Source organism: Spinacia oleracea, chromosome 1 (genome assembly GCF_020520425.1).
Source record: "Spinacia oleracea cultivar Varoflay chromosome 1, BTI_SOV_V1, whole genome shotgun sequence".
Taxonomy (NCBI): domain Eukaryota; kingdom Viridiplantae; phylum Streptophyta; class Magnoliopsida; order Caryophyllales; family Amaranthaceae; genus Spinacia; species Spinacia oleracea.
In genome coordinates this window covers 108,229,215-108,252,141 of record NC_079487.1, presented here as the reverse complement: position 1 = coordinate 108,252,141, position 22,927 = coordinate 108,229,215, and the positions used below count along the sequence as shown (strand labels likewise).

The window sequence follows — 22,927 nt, the reverse complement described above, 5'->3', positions numbered from 1 at the left end:
ATTTACTCATTATTAATCTTACTCAAGTAAACCAAATGAAACTATAATAATGTAAATTCTATTCGATATATGAAAAGTTGTTCTATAAATATTGGCATAAACTTTATAAAATAATAAAGTGTTCCGTTTTACTTGAAAGTCAATTCGATTCATAGAGCACAAGAATACAAGCCTAACCCGGTCTAAACTCAAACAACAAACTCAATCCGTGATTGACCTGAATTCCAGTCCGATCCGAACTTGTCCCGGACATGAGACTTATTGATCCAAACTTGACCTAAAGCCGAGACTTACCTGATTCGAACATGACCATACCCGCAGTAAACCAGCCAACATTTTACCCGAATCCGGTGGTACACCGAAACCAAACTTGACCCGCACCAACTCAATCCAATATTAAAACCGTTTTAAACCAGAACCAGTTCAAACAGAAACTGGATTTGATCCGACCTGAGATTACCTGAACCGAAACCGACTCAACCCGAAAAAATTAATGGCCCGACTGAGATATCCGACCCTCTAGTCTACGTAAATTTATACTTTTGAGTGAAATACAGAAGGATTACAGGGAAAATCTTTTACGACAATTCTGAGTGGGCACAGAAACTTTTTAGATTGTTGATCACTGTAAGTCTGTAAGCTGTGCAGCTGTGCTAAATAGGGGTTTTTCGAAACCAATTTTTGTTTCCAGAAATGAAAAACTGACTTGAAATCAACGCAACAAAGGAGGCATATATGTTATATAGCCTGAAAGACAAAATTAACGGAGTAATTTTGTGCAGAACTTTGAATCTATTGCTTCCGTTGTACTAAAAGGGGTATGACCTACAAGAATTTGTATACAAAATTTGATAGGATTGCTGTATATATTCAAGTTAGTTTCAATATACAAGTCTACATAACATGAGTATCAGAGCATGCGTCACCTAAGATCGTCTTCAGGACAATCTGCGGTTGCAGCATGAGCCTGTAGCTTTACAAGTTGTTCTCGTCGTTTCCCCAAATGCAATGCTGTAAGAATCCACAACAAACACGCCTATTTTCATACAAACAGAAACTAGATGTTATGATCAGTACATAGCAGGTCATAATTGTGTAAGAGCACACACGGTGAGCACGCAAATCAAGCAATCTTCCAGTCAGAAGGATTTGATATGACACACTAAATATTCTTATGCCCATAGCCAACTGCTTAACCTTATTGTTGACAACCAAGATATGGGACATTATAAATAATCAAGCCTCTAGTTAACTACAGGACTATATCACCTCAAGTTCATCAAGGCTCAATCATCGATTTCAACATAAGGAGGATCGTGGATGAAGAAGATTTACAGCAAGTTAGCAATAGTAAGAGTATTGTAATTTTGTAACCACTAAAAATTCTTGTAGCCTGATGTTAATAGCAGCATATACTTTGAGACTTTAGCATTCAGGAGACACTGGTAGGATTAAATTTATCCACCATTGGCTAATACCATCTCCATCCCTAAATAATAGGTCACATTTCATGTTTAGATTGTCCGGAGTAATAGTCCAATTTCTGAAGTTATTTAGTCAGTTAGACTTAGTATTATGTTTATACCCTCAAGGCCTCAAAGACTTACCTTGGGGAAAGGCAAGGATGCAAAGTATACATAAAGAAGGGTATATGTGGTATTCCGACCCAAATCCCTGACAAATGACCTTCAAGGCTTCAATTAATAGTGCCTTGTTATTTAGGAATGGAGGGAGTAGCATTTTTGTGAGGACGGGTAGCTGGACAGGTTGAAATCAAAAGCCAGAGTTCAATCAGGTCTCACTGAGGGATTTATGACAATGTTCACCGTACTGATAATGTGTTAAGACGAACTGAACTATTGGCATATTTTCTAGCATGAATAGAGATAATTCAACAACGGAAAGGGATAGTTGAAACAGAAGTTCTTCTAAGGCTCTGTTCGGTTCAACTAAATTTGACAGAAATTCACTTATGTGAACTTGGCTGAACTTAACTGACTTATTTTCTCTGAAAAAAAACTTATTTACATTTTGTACGTTAGTATGTAGATTGTCAAAAGATATTTATTTTTGTTGAACTGAACTTATTTGAACTTATCTTAATTTATCTGAACTTATATTAACTTATCTTAATTTATCTGAACTTATATTAACTTATCTGAACAGGAACAGAAAACCTTTAACTATTTCAACAATTTCAACCTAAGTTGGACAGTAATAAGAAGCTATCTTTTGCAAGCAAATAGGAAAATGCCAGTCCAAGACATAAATAATTGGCATCGATTCCAGTGACTTCAATCAAATGACAATGTCAGACTGCAATAAGGTCGTTTCAAGAGACAAGAATCATTGCATTACTTGCATATACACCTCTATTTTTTTCCCCGAATTCCAATAGTTTCTTCCTTTTCAGCTAATCTTAAACAACTATATTAGAATGAGGCACTGCATGTCTCTTCAAAAAAAATTAAAAACATCATAAAAAAGCAGATTAAGACTTACAGGAAGGGCATAGAGTGATACAATTGACGTTTTTCCCTTAAAAGTTCCAAAAAATAGCTTGAACATCCCCGCTGCAGTGGCATCCCCAAGTCTTTGCACAATCACATCTATGCATACCTGAATCAGCAGTATAAAGAGAAAGGAAGTCAACAGGCATAGATATAGTCCAGCAGCTTCTATGTGTTGTACTGTTGTGCCAGCTTTTGAAAATGTAACAGGGAAAAGGACCAAAAGAGAAAAAGACAAGAAAAAAATAGAAAAAAAAAAAGAATTTGAGGGACTAAAACCTCAAGTGAATTTTCACATTTAGATAGCATTGCTTAAAGTTCAAAGGTAGAAGGAACCTCTTCTTAGAGTGCGTTTATTCACCTGATTTTCACTTATTTTTCCTGAACTTTATTTGAACTTATTAAAACTTATCAAAACTTATTTTAGTTATGAATTGTACTTGGTCAACCCTTATTTTCCCTGAACTTATCTTATTTGAACTTCTCTGAACTTATTTTTCCTGAAATAAGTGGAAATAAGGTGAACAGAACAGAGCCTTATATATAATTGCAATAACACTGTTGTCAGCATAAGCCATAAAGTACAGAGTGTGCGATTTATTTTATGATCATGTACCTTGGCTTTGTATTTCTCCTCTTGTGAAACAACAGTAAAAAGGAGTTCCCTTCCTGGCCTAGTTACAACATACATAACAACCTGCAGAAGGGAAAATATGAAGCAACAAAATTAATTTTTAGTATTAAGGTTCTATTAAGTTTCTATACATGGAACTAAATAGAGAAAAATAAACGGAACAAACCTTCCTCAGGGTTTCACAAGCAGCAACAACAGTCCAAGTTGGCCATGCAGATATAGCAATCATGTTGAGTAAAGCAGCTAGGGGTGCAGAGCAAATAGCAATGGTTACCCCAGCAACAGTAAGTATGCGCCCCTGTTTCAGTGAACAGAAAACAAAGTGCTGTAATTAGCAATACCAATAGCCTGCATCCCAAAATAAGTAGTCCATATCTCACTTACAAAGCCATTAGATATAAGTACTTCAAAAGGCCTAGGGTAAAGTGAATTGTACTCGTGAATCCGTGATAGGTAGCAGAAAATCATTTAAGTTTTAACCATGATATGAAGAAAAAATCGTTTTAGAGAATTTTAAACTGAAACATGGGACATCTACATAGAGGAAAAGGCATGATTTGGTGGACCCTAATCTGAATTCTGGTGGGATGTCTATTTAGAGGAGGAGGTTATTATTCATGATATTTGTAGAAGTATTTCAACACATAATAAGCAGAAGTAGGTCGGTCCGTCGGTGTCATGCAAATGTTCTCAAGCTTGACATACCCCTTTGGCGTAGATGTAAATATGATTGTGCTCGAATCAAAAGATCATATTAGGATAATGGAAACGCAAAGGTGTAAATAGAAGACTTGGGCATCAGGAACAGAGTCCCAGAGCCTCAGCATAAGGTTAGGAATGAAGTTGCAAATGTATGCAAAGCAAGTCATTTATATAATTATATGTATGTTTCAGATAAAATCACAAATAAATAAATAAAATTGAAACCTCCACAATACATTACATTCTCATCATGCAACTTCAAAAATAGCATAGCATACCGTTAAGGTGATCTGCCCTGTAAGTATAAAAAGGGCAATAAAGCTATTGATCTCCGCAAACATTTTCCTTCGACCGGCAGCACTGGATGTAGTCAGGGCAATAATAGAAACTTTCTGCAATTGCAAATCAATATGACCTTAGTTAAAGAAAAAATTTAACTGATTAAAGAAGAAAGAGAAAAGAAAACCAAACATGTAAATAGGTTCTTGGTTGTTTAGGCTTTGTTGCCTGTGTAGTTTTTGTTCTTTGATGATGGCTTTTGGTCCTTCCTAGAAGGTTTGAAAGCACAGCTTTGATCTAGGTTGTAACTGTTTAAGTTTTGAATATATCAGCTATACTTACTTACCAAAAAAACCAAGCATGTAGCTTGGGGACCAGCATCCACCAAAAAGAGAAAAGAACGCCAGGTAAACATAAAACAGTGGCATGTCATAAGTTACACAAAAAGCCCCCATCTAGAGGGTCAAGCAGCAGAAGGGGCCCCAAAGTAGATTAAACCACCTGATAGTAGATGTATAAAGCTAAACGTCATTTGTTACTAAATATGCGGTTAATTTCTCTGACTACAAGCACAGGCGAAAAAAGGGATCAAGGAATTCTATTCCCTCCCAAAGGCAGGATACTTACACCGTGAAATTCTCCAGAAAGGTTACTTGATAATTCAAATCTCCTATGGGCTATGGTGCCACCTAACATCACACAAATGCTCTGACTAATAGATGGTAAGTCCTAAGCACACGAGGAAAAGGAGCACAGTAAGGTATATGATGAGTTTACAGCATACTCCGTATTTTAGTATAAAGAACTATAGTCAAGAAACTGGAGCTTCATGGTGTTGAGTGCATAAGTACATGTACGAGTTGCAACTCTTGCAAGAGAAGAGAAGTATCAAGATGGATCTTCACTCTTACACACTTCTCATAGTAATCAAAGAAGTTCTTATCTCAAGAACCCCTAACATACTTCGTAACTCAACCACCTCACAATAGAGCTGTCAAAACAGGTCATCGGGTCGGGTTTGGGTCGTGTTATCTCGGGTCTCGGGTCATGATCAGGTCGGGTCGTGTCGGGTCAATATTCCATCCGGGTTGAGTTCGGGTTGGGTCATGTCGGTTTTTTCCCGATCCCGGGTTCAGATGGGGTTCGGGTCGGGTCACATTTCGGCCATGTTTGATTTCGGGTTCGGGTCTTATCGGATCGGGTTTAAGTCAGTTTGTAGCACGTAATTTCGGTTCGGGTATTATCGAGTCGGGTTTAAGTCGGTTTGCAACACAATTATTTTCGGGTTCGGGTCTTGGTTTTGATCGGATAATAATCGGATCAGATAGAATTCAGGTCGGGTCACTCTCGGGAACGGGTCAAACTCGGGTCTGATAATTAACTTATACATTTTAATTATTTTATATTGTAAAAAATATTGTTTAACTTATTTTAGAGTTAAATTTTATATAGACCAAATAATCGCGTGTTTTTGTCAAGTCAATACATATATAAAGTGAATATGGATTACGAACCAATGATCGATTTGGTCATCTCAAAATGTGAAAGTGAAAAACATTTACTCCTGCAACTCGAATTTTATTTTTGGAATGAAGGATAAGTGAGTGGGTCTCGAGCCAATGCGAGTCTTCTGTGTGATAGTGTAACCGTTTTTCTCGTTGTTGAGCACATTGTGTAATGAACTGATAAATTTGAGCAGAAAATTAATGACTAAAATATATTTAATTTGCTTGAAGGATGAAGAACACAAATTGGAATATAAAAGGTAGTGACTTGAGGCCACCAATCTCCAAGTTAGTGACTTGAGGTCACAACTCTCCAAAGCCTAAGCTTTACTAATTTCTCAACATACCTCTCCTAACCTAATGTGCCCTTATTTATAACCATTCTACTACAACTATCTAATTTGTCTTCTACCTAATATTACTTGCTACCTATTATGCCCTTCCCTTACACTTGATTCATTACAATACCGGCCCCCTAAACTTCCACCTTGTCCTCAAGATGGGTAGTAATCCGCATTGACTTGCCAGCCTTGGTAGTAGTCATTTTTATCGTTCCTAGGTCTAATGCCTGGCTTCCATTGGTGCTCAAGGTCTTGGTTGATGAGGTCTCTTGGTGATTCTGGTTGCAGGGTGAAATGAACATGAAGATTATGGAAAGCAGTCATGAAGTGAGTGAGGTTGGGTAAAATAATTATGGGTGGGGAAAGTGGGTTTTGAGTGAGAGTAGTCAAACATGGATTTGGGAGCATAGGTGGGATGGTTGGGTTTATAATCAGCCTCTGTGGGCTGTAATGTTCCTCCTTTGAAGGAGTTGTAAGTGTGAGGTTTGGGAAGTAAGAAGGGTTTTCTTTTAAAATATGGGTGGAGTAAAATGGGTTTAGAAATTGGTTGGAAGAGGTGGGCTTTAAATTGACAATTGCTAACATGGGCCAATCCAACACATTCATGTTTGGCCTTAATATGCCAAGATTCTCCATCACAAATCTGATGTTACCCAGCTCCAACTCACCCTTTTCTTTAAATTTCTCTGGAATCTTCCCCAATGATGAGTGGTGAGCAGCAAGTATGGTCCCACCACCAACTCCCTTGTCCTCATATAATCTGTTTTGGTCAACAATAAGCCCCTTTACCGTATTACCCCTACTAACATCATCTTCTAAACTTGTCTTCTTCTCTAAACCAGTGAGCAACTCAGCAAAGCTCCTCCCACACACCACTCTTTTTGGAATATTCAGGAATTCTCCATTGAAGCACCATCTTTTGCCTCCAGTCATACCTCCGGTGACACCAGAACAGTGGCAGCCACTCACGGAGTAACCCGGCCCCCCACCAGAACCACTAGCTGCTCCTGATCCTCCCTTCACGAATCTCTCTCCTTCCCTCTCCAGGCCACCGCAAGTGGTGGTTCCACCACCAAAATTGCACTTACCGTTAAAGGAACCACGACCACCATCAGATCCGCAACCTTCGTCACGTCCCCTCGCAAATAACCACTTCTTCCGTTCACCTCTGAGAACATCAACCACGCCACCAGCAAATCCTTCTAGTCCCTGGCCTCCGCTCATCCCACCACCCGAATCCTTGACGATGAAGCCTCGCCTACGTTCGCCACGGTGACCACGTGGACAAAAATGGGACTCACAGCCTGGATTATGGCATGAGGCGCCTTTTCCACACCCTACACCATTTGGTGCCACCGCATTTTCGCCGGCGATGAAGGGTGGATATTCTCCAGATCCCCTTTTCTGCAGATATTCCTGTTCCACCACTTCCGCTTCAACCACCTCCGAATCTGCTTGGTTCTCTTCCTCTTTGAGTATCTCTTCTCTAATTTCAGTAAACTTCTCTCCTAATTCCTTCAATTCTTGCCGGAACGAAAAAAAATCGGAGAAAGACCTTCCATAATGTTTTTCACCAGATCTTCCTTACATTTTTGGAAGATCTCATCCCACTCCTCTTGAAATTTCGGATCAGATCTGTTGAACTCCATTTTTTTTTTTTAACCCTTTTTTTTTTTAACCCTTTTTTTTTTTTTTTTTTTTTTGAAACTCAGAAAAATCAGATCAATAATCCCTCCCAGAACTGTACCGCTCTGATACCAAGTGTAATGAACTGATAAATTTGAGCAGAAAATTAATGACTAAAATATATTTAATTTGCTTGAAGGATGAAGAACACAAATTGGAATATAAAAGGTAGTGACTTGAGGCCACCAATCTCCAAGTTAGTGACTTGAGGTCACAACTCTCCAAAGCCTAAGCTTTACTAATTTCTCAACATACCTCTCCTAACCTAATGTGCCCTTATTTATAACCATTCTACTACAACTATCTAATTTGTCTTCTACCTAATATTACTTGCTACCTATTATGCCCTTCCCTTACACTTGATTCATTACACATTGACATAAGTCGCGCAGAAAAATAGAGACTTTCAGTTAGGATGTTAGATTCAATTCCTACCTTTCATCTCATCCAAATTGCAAAAAATAACTCGAAATTATTGTAAAAACAAAACAAGTTTTACTTTACTTTTGTTTATTTATATAAAAACGTTAAGTTGTTCAACACGTTTTAATTTTTTCGCATTTTAATTTTTCAGTATCTAGTAATAAATAATTAAAATAGAGTTATCGTTGAAATTACTCCCTCCATCCCAAATTAGTTGTTACACTTACTTTTGCACAAAGTTTTAGGTGATAAGTGGTTGTTTGGTTATCAATTGTATTTTAGTTAAAAAGTAGATGTGATAGGAGTTGGTGGGGTATTTTTTTAATTGAATGAGAGAGGGTGTGGGGACAAAAAATAATTTAGTGGAAGAGAGACAATATAATAATTGTAGGGTCATCCTAATGTAGAAGTGTAACAACTAATCTGGGACGGATGAAAAAGGAAAGTGTAACAACTAATCTGGGACGGAGAGAGTAATATTTGGTCGTGTCAATGACAAGTCGGGTTATCAACAGGTCGGGTAAATCGGGTTATCATAGCTCGGGTCAATAACAGGTTTCATCGAGTTACAATCGGTTTCGGGTTGACATCAGGTCGGGTATCGAATCGGGTTCGGGTCATTGTTCGGTCGGGTCAGTTCGTTTATCGGTCATCTTCGGGTCGGGTACGGGTGTTACAACATCGGGTTAAAATCGGTTATCGGTTTTTTCGGATCGTGTACAGGTCGGGTTTAGGGTCACCTATTTTACCATAATTTCGGGTCATGGTCGGTCACGGGTTCGGTCGGTTTAGGTCAGGTTTTCGGGTCGGGTTAGTTTTTGACAGCTCTACCTCACAATCATGAATCTGTTCTAAAAATTGGAAATTCCAAGAGCCTATTTACTTCAACATACCATTAAAAATAGCAAGTAGATAAGCTATAAAGACAGAAAATTGTAATTAAAAATAATCCCATCAACCAACCTTGATGATAAGTCCTAACATCAGAATTGGAAAAAAGAAAGAAGGAAAGAAGAAAAAAAAAGACCCGTTGGCAGTGAAATTTTCGGTAGACAATCATATAAGGTATTTAACTGACAAACCCAACCATTCTTTAAGGGGCACGATTTAATTAGCTCATTTGGTGCACCATAATCTCTAAACCCTTGTACCCAACAAGGAAACACTCTAAATACACCACACAGTAATAACTCTATCCCCATTCCTCAGGCCTACAAAACAACTTACGGCTCACTAAATCTTCCTCTACAGCCAGATAGCAGCAAAATTTGTCTCAACTCCTAATCTAGACAAGGATAAGGCCCCGCCAAAGAGAAAACTTTGCCATAATTCTAGGCTTGGGCCACTCTGCATGAGTAACTGTGACACTGACTTAACTAGTTAATCCTTAGACTTAGACCTTATCAAAAGCAATTTGTAAAACATGAAGGATGGGGAAATTCTCTCGCCAATGTCAGACAAGACTTGAACTGTGTTCATTCTATCCATAGTAAATGATATCGGACAAAGAGCCATCTGTCTACAGCTCATATAAGAAAACCATCAGCTATTATATTGAAGCTTCACTGCAATAATTGCATGTCTCATAGTTTATTGACGGCCACTTACCACCTTAGTAGAGTAGACTAGTCTTTCATTTAACAATGATCAATTTTCTCAATACACTTCAGCTATTAGTGTAAGCCTTATTTCCCAACATAATGAGGCCGTATGCCCCTATGTGGCTAATGTGGTTTTGCAGATCCAGAAAAAAAATAGTGGGAAAAACATTTAGAAAAGTTTGTGGTGTCAAGTCATCAAATTTCAAAATTAATCAAATTCAAATGGGGTTAATAGGCCTCACAAGGTGGATACTGGATACCCCAATGTAGAAGCCCCTCCCACCCCCAAACCCCCCCCCCCCCACCCACCCGCCCACACCCCCAAGAAGAAAAGAAAAAAAATGCAAAATAGCAGGTTCGTAGAGGCAGACATGAATAGCGGGGTTGGTTTGTACTAAGGACTTGCTCACTGCCCTCAGCTAATGAGTTAAATAAGCAAAGTATAAAAGTGAAGTTTCAAATTCAGAAAATTTAGCCAAAGCCGAAGATAAATCACACAGCTAAATGTTGAAATGCATGACTATATTCTTGTTATCCCCAACACTTATGTCAACCTTTTAATTAGCAATCATGAAGCATAGTATTGTGAGTACAACCGAAGCGTCCAAAACGAGAATGAAAATTCAGTGAATAGTTTTTCAGAATTTATTGTGAGTGCTCAAGCATTTTAGATGCCCACAGACTTCATTAACTAATGTCTTCTTATCATCATATATATCATCCTATATTTACTGACAAACTAATTAAAATCAACCACAACAACAAAATTTCATGAAGTGATTGCCAGTACATACTGACAGTTTTGTTTGCAACGTTGTTGCAAGGCACCATATTATCTTCCATAAAGAAAAAAACACTCAAATACCCATGCATAACACATTATCAAAATTCCGTGTAACATTATAGCTATCTTACCTGAAAGTAAAAGAATGATGAGACAACGGCACCGAGCCATAGAAATAGTGATACGTAGATCAAGTAAGATGAAGATAGTATAAGCCTAAGGCCATCCAACATGGCCCAAAGTTGAGGCTTTGCCGGAGAAGCAAAATTTGGAGAAGATCCATCAGGAGTTGAATTTGTGTTCCAACTTTCCCTACTTTGTTTGTCATCAAGTTCACTATGTGCAACAAGCAAGTCGAGATGTTAAGACTGGCAATATACAAAAGCGAAATCTTCAGCAAAAAAATTACAAAAAAAGGACTTTTCCTCCCTGTAGACGTAGCCTTCTTAAATCATATAGATCACAAGCAGATCATAATCTGGCAAAAATGGTTTATGCTTCTTGCTGAATTAATGAGCTCCTACAAACAGAATAGAGATTGATTGGATTTTTCGTAGACAAATCTAAATGCAAGTTCTCTAAGCCTAACGCTACACAAAGAACCTATAAGAAACATGTCTTTATGCTTCTAGCTAAATAATCAGCCTTTATAAGGCTACAAGGCCACAACAGAATAGAGAAATTGATTGGTTACAAATCTAAATACAGGCTCTCGAAGACTTATGCTACCCTAAAAATCTCCAACAAACACATACTATCTTCTTTCCTGAATAGTTGCACAGCATTCGTTTTATTGAAATGTCATAATGGTTGCATTGTTTCTATTTTTGGTAAGTTTATTATGAAAAAAGTACCACAATGCCCTACTAATTCCTGTCCATAACTCACTCCCATCCTTTGTCTACTTCCTCTTTCTCTCTCCTTACCCTCTCCTATCTCCTTTACCAGGGCACAGCCATGACCACCATCGGTCCTCTCCCTTTTCAACTCAAGCAGCACCAACCCTACCCCACGGCAACACCCTCACCACCACCAGCATGCCCCCTTGCTGTCACCACCACTACTATTCTTTAGGCTTCTTCGTCTTTTCGCTGGCGTGAGTAAATAGGCTAACTTAGAGCTTTTATAAAAGTCGGAATTGACAAGAGGTCTCAGATCTGAACCTCGTCTGTCAAACCCAACCACTAAGGGCTCTAATTTGTTTGTTTCTGATAGGGAAGAAGTGAACAAGTGATCGGTTTGTGGAATTGAAACATGTTAGAGCTCGCAGCGGAAATTAGGCTTCTACTAGATAATATGAAATTGATACCTCACAAAGAAATAATATTTTGTGGATAAACAAACAACCCTTATGAAGGAAATACTAAATGTAACGTAAGAAAAAATAAGTTTTTCTTAAACTAAGCTTTTATGATGTGAATTATATTGAATGAATTTCTACATCTACCTCAAAACATTTTATAGCAACTTATAAGCTAAATAAGAAAAAAAAATTACCGGAATATTTTTCAATCATTCCCTTTTCTTCTCCTATAACTTCTCTTCTCTTCTCCTTTCACATTATTTAACTCTTCTAAAATTAGATATAATTAATGATATCCATATATTCCCACAATTCTCCACCTCGTTCATAATTTAATAACATTCAAATTTTGTACGAACAAATTTCGTAATCCATATTCGTATCCGGTTGCACCATTTGGACAATGATTGCCTACGTACCTCGATCGCGATCAAACCAATTGTAGTTCCATAAAATTTTCCATGCAGTGCTTAACATGGGACAATGTTTAGCAATTTCGAACAATGTTGGAACTTGCTTCCTGACACAACTTTGGTTAACATATCTGCGGGATTCTCATTTATATGCACCTTCATAAAAGAAATACTACTTTCCTCTATGACATCTCGAACAAAATGATATCTAACATCTATATGCTTGGTACGAGCATGATGAACCTGATTCTTAGCCAAATGAATTGCACTTTGGCCGTTACAACTCAGATTCACACATTCCTGCTTCAACCCCAAATCATCTAGTAGTCCCCACAACCACAATGCTTCCTTAACTCCTTCTGCCATTGCCATGTACTCGGTCTATGTCGTAGATAGAGCCACCGTAGCTTGTAACATTGATCGCCAACTAACTGGAGCACCTTGTATTTTAAACACATAACCAGTATTTCACATCTTCTCAATGTGCCTTTCCTAGATTCGCCTTGAGTCTACCGACAACATTAACCGCTTGTGAAATATCTGGACGCGTACACACCATGGCGTACATTAAACTGCCAACTGCACTAGCATAAGGTACATTATCCAGGTATGCCTTATCTTTTGTTGTAGTGGGAGATTGTTTACCAGAGTCTAAATTGTGGAGCCAATGGAGTTACCACTGACTTAGCACCTTTCATCCCAAGCCTTTCAATAACCCGCTCAATGTAGTCTTTCTGGCTCAAGAACAATTTTTGATTTGATCTCTCTCTTCTAATCTCCATACCCAGTATTTTCTTTGCAGCGCCCAAATCTTTTGTCTCAAACACTTCACCGAGTTGGGTTTTTAAACTATTTATCTCCACCTTTCTTTTTGAAGCAATAAGCATGTCGTCTACATACACTAGAAGATAAAAATAATCACTTCAAAGAAGTTTACGAATGTATACAAAACAATCATAATTACTTCTAGAAAATCCTTGCTTTAACATAAAGGAATCAAATCGCTTGTACCACTGTCGAGGAGATTGCTTCAATCCATGAAGTGATTTCCTCAAGCGACGTACCTGACTCTCTTTACCCTCAACCTTGTATCCCTCAGGTTGATACATATAGATTTCCTCATCCAAATCACCGTGTAAGAAGGTTGTTTTCACATCAATTTGTTCCAGCTCAAGATCACCATGAACAACAAGACTTAACAGCACCCATATAGAAGTATGTTTCACCAACGGAGAAAATATTTCATTGTAATCAACACCTTCTTTCTGTGCAAATCCCTTGGCCACTAACCTAGCCTTATATCTTATACCATCGGTCTTGGAAGGATCCTCTTTTCTTTTATACACCCACTTACAACCAATAGCAGTCTTTCCCACGGGCAATGGGACTACCTCCCATGTCTTGTTTTTATGAAGAGATTGCATCTCTTCCTCCATAGCAACCAACCAACTCTCTCTATCCTTGTCTTTGATAGCTTGTTTGAAGGTGACCGACTCATTATCCTTCACCGAGAGTGCATATTCTACCAAACTAACCTGCCCATAATGTTGGCCTAGTGGTTGACAAAGATTCATGTTGATGTTGTTGTACACATGTACACTTTCCCGTTGAATCTCCTCATGTTCAAGATCATCCTCCTCATGAGTTTGATTAACACCAAAATGCTCCACCTGAACATGACTGAAATTTGGTTGGTCTCTAGATTCTATCTCCATTACTTGAGTATTTGAAGTAGTCCCGACATCACCATTAATTGGCACCATAGTTTTTTTTCTTTTTGAAGGATTGGTACCATAGTTTTAGATAAAGCTATCATAGATCTTTCATCAAAGGTCACATCCCTGCTAATTACAAATTTAGAATCCTCTATATTCCAAAGACGATAGCCATTACCACCTTTGGGATACCCCAAAAATATTGCTTTCTTGCTCTTTCATCAAGCTTGTTATCCTTGACGTGATAATAAGCTGTGGACCCAAAGACTCTAGGTCTCTTGTAATCTGCATGTTCCCCCGACCACACCCTATAAGGTATGTCACCATCTAAATAAGAATGTGGGGATCGATTCACTATATAGCAAGCTGTAGAAACCGATTCTGCCCCCCCATTCTTTGCCTAACCCAAAATTTAAGCGGATACACCTAGTCTTCTCAAGTAGTGTATGATTCAGTCTTTCTGCGACTAGAATAATCATCAACAAATATAACAAAGTACCTGGAACCACCCTTGGAAGAAACTTTCACCGGACCCCAAACATCCGTATGCACATAGTCTAAAAACCTTCTGCTTTTGTGCTTGCTTGTAAAGAGCTTCACCATGTGTGCTTTTCCACACACTATGTTCACAAAATTCCATTTGTGGTTTCTTCATGTTCTTCAACAAACCTTGTCCACTAAGCAACGATAGACCTTCTGGGGCTTTTTCTGACATATGCCCAAGGCGCATGTGCCATATCCTCGTGCATTCTGTTTGGTCTTTACTTCCACTAATTCCAACTGCTAAATCACCTGTAACAGTTGTCCTCAAAAGAGGATATAGATTACCGTGACGAATCCCCTTCATCACTACCAAGAAACCACGAACAACTTTTAATAATCCATATTCCATGGGACTATTTTGCAACCATTTTTGTCTAATAACCTAAGAGAAATAAGGTTTTTCTGTAAATATGGGATGTGTCTCACATCCTTCAAGGTTATTATTGTTCTATCGTGCATCTTGACTCGAATAGTACCCAACCCGACAATCTTGCAAGTATGATCATTTCCCATCAAAACTGTGCCACCGTCCAAACTTTGATAAGTTGTAAATCACTTTTTGTTTGGGCACATATGGTGTGATGCTCCTGAATCAAGCATCCATTTACCAGATATTTCAGTGCATTGTTCTGAAACGGAGTAACAATAATCTTCCTCGTCATTTGAGACAAAACTTGCCTCTTGTTTTTCTTGTTGTTTTCCTTTGGAGTCGTTGTTGTCCGACCTCTTGAATGCAACCCTCTTATTTGAGCAATTTGCTTTAAATTGTCCAAGCTCACAACATCTGAAACATGATATTTCCGCAAGAGGTCTAGATTTTGATCTAGACTTTCCTCCCTTGCCTCTTCCTCTTTCATTGGTCCTTCCTTTAGTTGTAAACAATCCTTGAGCTTGTTCCCTGTATTCTCCTCCACTGCTAGACATCATCGCACTTGTAACAACCTTTCGAAGATCATCTGCTAAAAGCGATGTTCTAGTAATCTAGTCTCATCCATGGTTAGAGTATCACCCAATCACTCACAAGCATCAATGTTTGAACTAGATTTTTATAGGACTTTGGTAATGAAAGTAATAGCATGAGCGTTTAGTCTTCCTCATCAATCTTCACATCTATATCCTTTATCCTTTAGGTCTAATATAATCCTATCAAACTTATTGATATACTCCCGAATTGAGGCGTCTTCTTCCATCTTGCATGTATACAATTTGGATTTTAGATTGATCATGTTTGTTAGAGTCTTTGTCATGAAATTTGTCTCTAACTTTGCCCACACGCCAGTGTCGTTGCTTCTTCATTTACCAAGAATGCAATATCCCTCTCAAGGCACAAGATTATGGCAGCTCGTGCTTCAAAATCTAACTCTTCCTAATCATCATCCTTCATATCTTCGGCTTTTTGTTCTTTTCCCGCTAGCGCTTTGTGCAGCTTTTGTGAAATTAGCAAATTTTTCATTTGCATCCTCCAATAGGAAAAATCATTTTTCCCATTGAACTTTTCAATTTCATATTTCCCAACTTTTACCGTTCCACTAGTACAAGCCATTATAAATATTTTTCAAAATAAAAAATATCACAACATAATATTTTGACGTTGACCAATTATTAGAGCTCGCAGCGGAAATTAGGCTTCTACTAGATAATATGAAATTGATACCTCACAAAGAAATAATATTTTGTGGATAAACAAACAACCCTTATGAAGGAAAAAGTAAGTTATTCTTAAACTAAGTTTTTATGATGGGAATTATATTGAATGAATTTCTACATCTACCTCAAAACATTTTATAGCAACTTATAAGCTAAATAAGGAAAAACAATTACCGGGATATTTTTCAATCATTCCCTTTTGTTCTCCTATAACTTCTCTTCTCTTCTCTTCTCCTTTCACATTATTTAACTCTTCTAAAATTAGATATAATTAATTTAGGAATTAATGATATCCATATATTCCCACAAAACCCTAATTGTGTCCTCTGCAGTTCTACCCCTCAAACCATCATCCTGCTTCGTTTTCTCCTCTCTTCATCTTCTCCCCTAAACAGCCTTCTAGGCCTAAACTAGGAAATTGGAGGAATTGTGATACTTTTTTTTTGCGTTTGTTTTTTTTGCAGGAAGAGATGATGAATTTGATTATTTATGTATTCTTTTTGTATGAATTTGATGTTTTATCTGCATTTGATGTTTTCGGTGGTGGGTAGATTGCTTTGATGAGGTTGTTGGGGCAACTGTGGTGGTGGTTATGGTGATTGTGGAATGGCGGTAGCGGGTGATGGTGGTTTGGTTATGTGGCGGTGGTAGCGGTTCCAAAAATTGATAGAATGGCAGAGGGCCTTTTGTATGTTGAGTGGTCAAAGGCAAAGTAGTCGTTTTAACATCCTCTTAATAATGTGCCATTTAGAAATGGTGAAACTATTGAGGAACTGAGGAAGTGGTTTCGAGAACTTTAGGTATGAGGTATAGGCTATGTTACTCCGACACTTCTTCCGGCGGTTGGTGTCGGTGTCAACACGACCCACCCGACCAGCGACATGACACCCGACACGTGTCCGGGGAGGTGTCGACACCAGTGTCGGCAAAGTGTCCAAAAAATAGTGTCGAAATCGGGAGGAGAAAAGAAATTGAGTAAAAAAAAATTCAAAACCCTAGATCTAGAAATTGAAGGTCGGGGAAGACGATTAAGAAAAAAATATATTTGGGCTTTTGTTGTAAAAGAAAAAACGAGTTGAAAGCATTTTCAATCCTTGTTTTCATGACTGCTTGAGAATCGCCATTGTTTTCGGCGTCTTCTTCCTCCTCGTCTTTATGTTTTGCGTCTGTTTTGGAGTGGTGGGCTATTATCTGTGGGTTCGTGGTTTATGGTATAGGGTTTGATCTCACTTTTGAGTTAATTTGTTTTTAAAAAAGTAAAAAAAATAGAAAAAGTTAATGATATATTGATATCACGTGGGTAATGTTAGAATGGTCTATGACCCTAGGGTGTTGTGAGTGGGTCTGTTAGCTTTTTATTATTCAGCTTTTCTGTTTTTGTATTTATTACTTCTTGTTTACTTTTTTTTAGGATATTACTCCCTCCGTCCCAAAATTATATCCTGTTTTCTAAATCGTACGTCCCAAAATTATAATCTTGTTTCAAATTTTGACTACTAAGGTCCCCACTTTCTCATGTACTATATTAATTAAAAATGTATTGAAAACACCACTCATGTACTATATTCCACTTTCCTATGTACTATATTCTATTTCACATGTACTTTATTCCACTTTTCCATACAACTCAATCATCATTTGTAATTTATTCTACTTTTTCATGGATTATATTCCATTTTTCTTAAAATCCGTGTTTTTGGTCAAACGGGACTATAATTATGGGACGGAGGGAGTATATATTTATATGTTTACTTCTCAACTCTTTGTATTCTTAAACTCTTTCAAAGACTATGTATCTTGTTTTATAATTTTAATTTTATTATTCATTAATATTCTAACCTTTATCTTTTCTTTTTAATTTAACAATTACTTTTTTTATAAGAAGTGTCGATGTTTTTATTCGACACTTTGTAAGGCATCCGTGTCTAAAATACAAGTCAAGACACTCCTTTGACCGTGTCGGAGTGTCTGCAAATATTTGGATCGGAGTGTCAGATACCCGTGTCGGACACGACACCGACAACCGTGTCTGAGTAACATAGGGTATTGGTTTAGAGTGGCCTAAAGTCTAAAACCATACCATTTGTTTGGTTGGTAATTTTAAGAGTTTCAAACCCATACCTCAAACCCTCAAGGTATGGGGTTTAGAAACCTTGGGGGGAAGGTGGGTTTGACTCATACCTTTACTATAGGTATCAAATAAAAGGAAAAAACTCATTCCCGATTTGAACCAAACACATGGTATTAAGAATCAAATTCCAAACCCATACCATCTTGATATCATTTGTGATTCCAACCCCATATCATATCACTGTGCGAACCAAACACCCCCTAAGTTATCAACTGTTGACTCACCGTACATCAAACTAGCCATTCTATTGTCATTGTGCACTGATCCATACATGATTACATTCAACTTCAATGCTACTACAAATGAATTTTTTTTGTAAGCAGAGTCATACCATACACAATAGGGTATAGCAACTTACTTTTTGTGGTTCTTTTTTTGTAATGTTTTTTCTCTATATGCTTTCCAAACCCTTATACTTCATACTCCCTCCGTTTTGCAATAATTGACACGCTCCCTTGGGCACATAGTTTAAGAAAATAGTAGATAGAGACCACAAAATGAGTTCTTCGATGTAAAATAAAGTTAGTGGATCCATTTTATATTGTTAGAATAGGGGATTGTAAGGGTGGGAAAAGTTAGTGGGTCGTGGTGGACTGATGGGTTAAGTAAATACATTTTAATAATGGTGGTCCTTTTCCATTTATAGTGGTGTGTCAATTATTCTGAAATGACAGGAAAAGAAAAGTGCGTCACTTATTCTCCGAAAAACGGAGGGAGTGTCTGAGAGGATATGAAGACTTTGAAGTTCATTGAGCACATATTAGACACACGTATGAAGTAAAAACAGTCATAGTACCATGGGAATTTTGCATAAAACTTATTCTTTCAAAGAGCACTCAATCACAACAATTCAAACAAAAACTAAGTCATGCTATAGTTTCACAAGAATATAACAAATTTCTAAATCAAGAGATATATTCTCTTCAAAAAGCTTGGAGCCTCCTTAGTTACATTAAGTAAAACACAACAGAAACCACCCACAATCTATATGCCAGAATGCTAACACAGACCTAGAGTGTTCCTGACTAGGCTACATAGAGCCGAGCCTAATTCTGAATAATTTCCGTTAACTGGTGTTCAGAAAGAGTCTACCAGAAATTGACTTGTCACCTTCCATAATAAATTTGGAACTGGTCAAATAAGGAATATATAAACATTGGGCAACCATATCATTTTAAATCTCATATTTTAGGCCATTCTTTTGATTAAGATAAATGCACTTGTCTAAAATCACTTTATTGCCGATTTCTTCTATCTTTGTAACATTGCACATCCAACTAACCATCGTTATCTCCACCCCTCTTAATTTATGAAACTCGAGTTTGCTTAATTGAATAATAATAGGCTCTATAAAGGGGAATTGTATTTTTCTCACACATTCAGTTGCATATTATCCAGCTAATGCTAGTAAAGGGTCGCCATGCCAGCTTATACAATGTATACATCAGAGCAGAGATTATCTACTAGATTAAGCATACTCTCCCTCCCCTTCCCCAATCAACATGTTTATTATCTCATACCCATAGTTCTTAGTGCATATGGCTTTGTAACCAAAGAACTCAACTAGGTTATAATAGTTAAGTTTCAGAAAAGGGAATAACAAAAGGGGAAAACATAGAATTCATTCTTACATCATCTGAGTGTCTTCCTCAGAAAGATGGGGTGTATCTTGGCTAATTCCTTTAGAAGACTGTGCAGCTAGCTCCATTAGGAAAGCAGCTACTAGTAGTAAAACTAAAAGAAACAGAGATCAAGTAATGTGTCAGAGAAACAGTTCACTGCAAGTATTGCAGTCATAACAAGACAACTACATACAAGATCCCAGCCAAGCCATTCCAGTCGCAAACAATGATCCAAACAGCTGACCCAGTGTAGCACCCGCACCAATAAACCCAAACAGTCTTGAACCTGACTGGATATAAATCCAAGTTACATTCTCACAGAAACTTGTATCAAACACTTATCTAGAGTATATTAACTAACCTCGCTATCCATAACATCAATTACTCTTGCCCATGTTGAAGAGATAGTTATCAAATTCAACAAAGCAATCTACAATACGCCAAAAATAAAAATAAATAAGATGCACAAAACATCAGAAACTAAAGCAGCATTTAACTTCAAGCTGAGGACATTATTATACCCAGAGGAATAAGCCGATTCTCACTGAGATGTAATACCATGAGAGGTCATCCCAACCTGAGTGCATATCATTGGAATGCTCACCATCAATGTTTTGATCGTGTTCTAAAGGTACAGTAACTGAAACCTGCCCATCAAAAAGGGAACCAAAAAGAACCAATTAGCGTTTGAGAAACAGAATCCCAACAATCATGCAGACTGCACTCCACAAACATTTTCTCAGATTAAATTATAGTTCTCACCTTCATATTGGATGCGGTACTTGTTGAAGTATGCCACAAAATGAAGAATACGACAAGTGACAAGCTAAAAAATCTGTGCATCAACACTAGAGCCTGAAAATTTGAAACTCGTCTATGAATAATGGTACACAGACAGCTAAATTGTGCAGTATTAAACTATTAATACAAGATTTAAACTCGGATAGACAGGAAATAGCATGAATTTAGAGCAAGTAGCATGCTTCAAACACTAAACCATCTGTTCTTCACTTTTATAGAACCCTCATCATTTTAAGTCAACTGGCTAATTTTATAGAGTTGGCATTGGACTTGCAAGTTGCAAAAAGAAAATTAATGCCAATTTACACAACTCTTTCATTATACATTAACGATTAATCCCTAATTCCCTATGATACTAGATTACATAGGAATGCATCATTTCATCACTCAATCAACACCCCCCCCCCCCCCCCCCATTTTCACATAGAGGTTCGCCAGAGAATTTCTCTACTGAGAATTACTTGAAATGTAATACAAAATGCAGAGATAAAGAACATTAAACCCCAATGCTTGTAAAGAAGGTCACAGGGTAAGAGCAGTAAAATGTACACAGCTTCATTCCTAAAATTACAAGACTTCTTCTAATTGATCCTTAATTCAACGCACAAAAACTTTCTACTACTTCAATTTCGGCTCTTCTCCCCACCCACTTCACACAATCAATGCTAATAAGTTCTTATAAGTCAAGTACCGGCATATAAGTTCAAATAAGTTAAGTTCACTTCGCAACTACACTAAGTTCGAATAAGTTAAGTTCTGGACTAATAAGTTTAAACGAAATTGGGTGAAGAGATCATAGAGGGAAGTCAATACCCTGCCTTTGGATAAATTCGGCAACGAGAAAAGCAGTGTAGAAAGAGGTGCAGCAATCAAAGTGAGAACCAATGATCCAATAAAAAGCTCAGGAAGATTTGACAACCCTAATGATATTGCTCCTTCATCTCGCAATGGCAATACCACGAAGTATGCACTCAAAATCTGCCCAATTAACAAAATTCAACCCAGAAAAACATTAACATTCTTCAACTTCAATCATAAAAAACAATAGAAATGGTGAAAATAATATTATACCAATTACTAATTATTTAGAAATGGGAAAAATTGCATACAAAGAAGAAAGAAGCGGCAGAGTGGAGAAGTGCCGAGGTTTCATGAGGTTTGACATCAACGACTTTCGACAAAATCGCTTCAAGTCGCCGCCGATTAACCATTTTTTCTCTCTCCTCGATTTTGATCGGAACTGATTGATCGGAACTCGGAACTGTTTGACTGATATTTGGAAGTGTCTTTAGGTTCAGCTCGCAACTGTTTAAACTGCCAAAACCCAAAACCGATCCGATTACCCGCCTCGTTACCCGATTTTCACCTGAAACAACGACCCGTAATCTAAATTGATCCTAACCGAAAACAAAACCGACCCGGATTCGATTTAACTTAATACGGAGTAAGTCGATACCTGAATCAAGCCGAACTGGAGTAACGCGAACCGAATCTTCACCCATCGAAGTAACCCGAACCAAAAATAACTGTAAAATTTGAATCAACCCTAAAGTAACCCAAACTGAAGACCTACAACCAATCCGAACAGGAAAAAAAACTCAACTGTTCAATAATTCAAACTAAACAAAACAAGTTTTAATTATTATTAAGAAAAATTAATTGAATATTCCCACCTTTAGTCACTCTTCTTAAAACAGTACCACATTTTAATTAAGGCGTTACTCTTTTGTACTTTCAGTTCAGTTCAGTTCAAAAGAACTGCGTGTTAATTTTCGTCTTTAATAATCTTATTTTATTATTTTATTTATTTATTATTTATTTATTTGTTATTAATGATTATACTTCATATATTGTTAATTACGTAGTACACCTCTGTTCCTAAATAAGTGTCCACTATTCTATTTCGGGAGTTCCCTAATAGGTGTCCACTTTCTATTTTTAGACATCCACTTTTCCCACTTTTTCATAAATCATGATTGATTTTTCTTTCACATTTTGCACTTTTTCCACTTTTTCATCTCCACATACACATTTAGTTGTACTTTTATCAATAAACAATTATTTATTTTATCCTTTCCACCAGAAAAACACTCTATATCATTATTTTTCTTACACACTTTCAATTTTTCTTAATTATCGCGAATTCTCTCAAAGGGTTCACTTATTTAGGAATGGAGGGAGTATTATTTATCATTTATTAATTACTACTCTGTACGGAGTACGTCTTGATCATTTATTATTTATTATTTACTATTTATTGTATTATTTACTAAATTATTATTATTAT

The 22,927-nt window shown here is 37.3% G+C and overlaps 1 protein-coding gene across 2 annotated transcripts; it reads right to left on the bottom strand.

The window, feature by feature from the left end:
- Positions 1-772: 772 nt before the first annotated feature.
- LOC110786786 (uncharacterized) lies at positions 773-21,930 on the bottom strand. Of its 2 annotated transcripts, XM_021991366.2 has the most exons (13): positions 21,750-21,930; positions 21,454-21,618; positions 20,602-20,694; positions 20,361-20,486; positions 20,201-20,269; positions 20,033-20,129; positions 19,849-19,951; positions 10,597-10,801; positions 4,125-4,238; positions 3,311-3,442; positions 3,127-3,207; positions 2,503-2,619; positions 773-1,036 (listed from the first exon to the last, which is right to left on the bottom strand). In XM_021991366.2, exons 1-13 carry the CDS (start codon positions 21,849-21,851, stop codon positions 923-925), a joined length of 1,518 nt encoding a protein of 505 aa, XP_021847058.1. In that variant the 5' UTR covers positions 21,852-21,930; the 3' UTR covers positions 773-922. The 2 variants fall into 2 exon arrangements, with proteins under 2 accessions (XP_021847058.1, XP_021847059.1); XM_021991367.2 differs by lacking the exon at positions 21,750-21,930 and having other exon boundaries at positions 21,459-21,596.
- Positions 21,931-22,927: the final 997 nt, after the last annotated feature.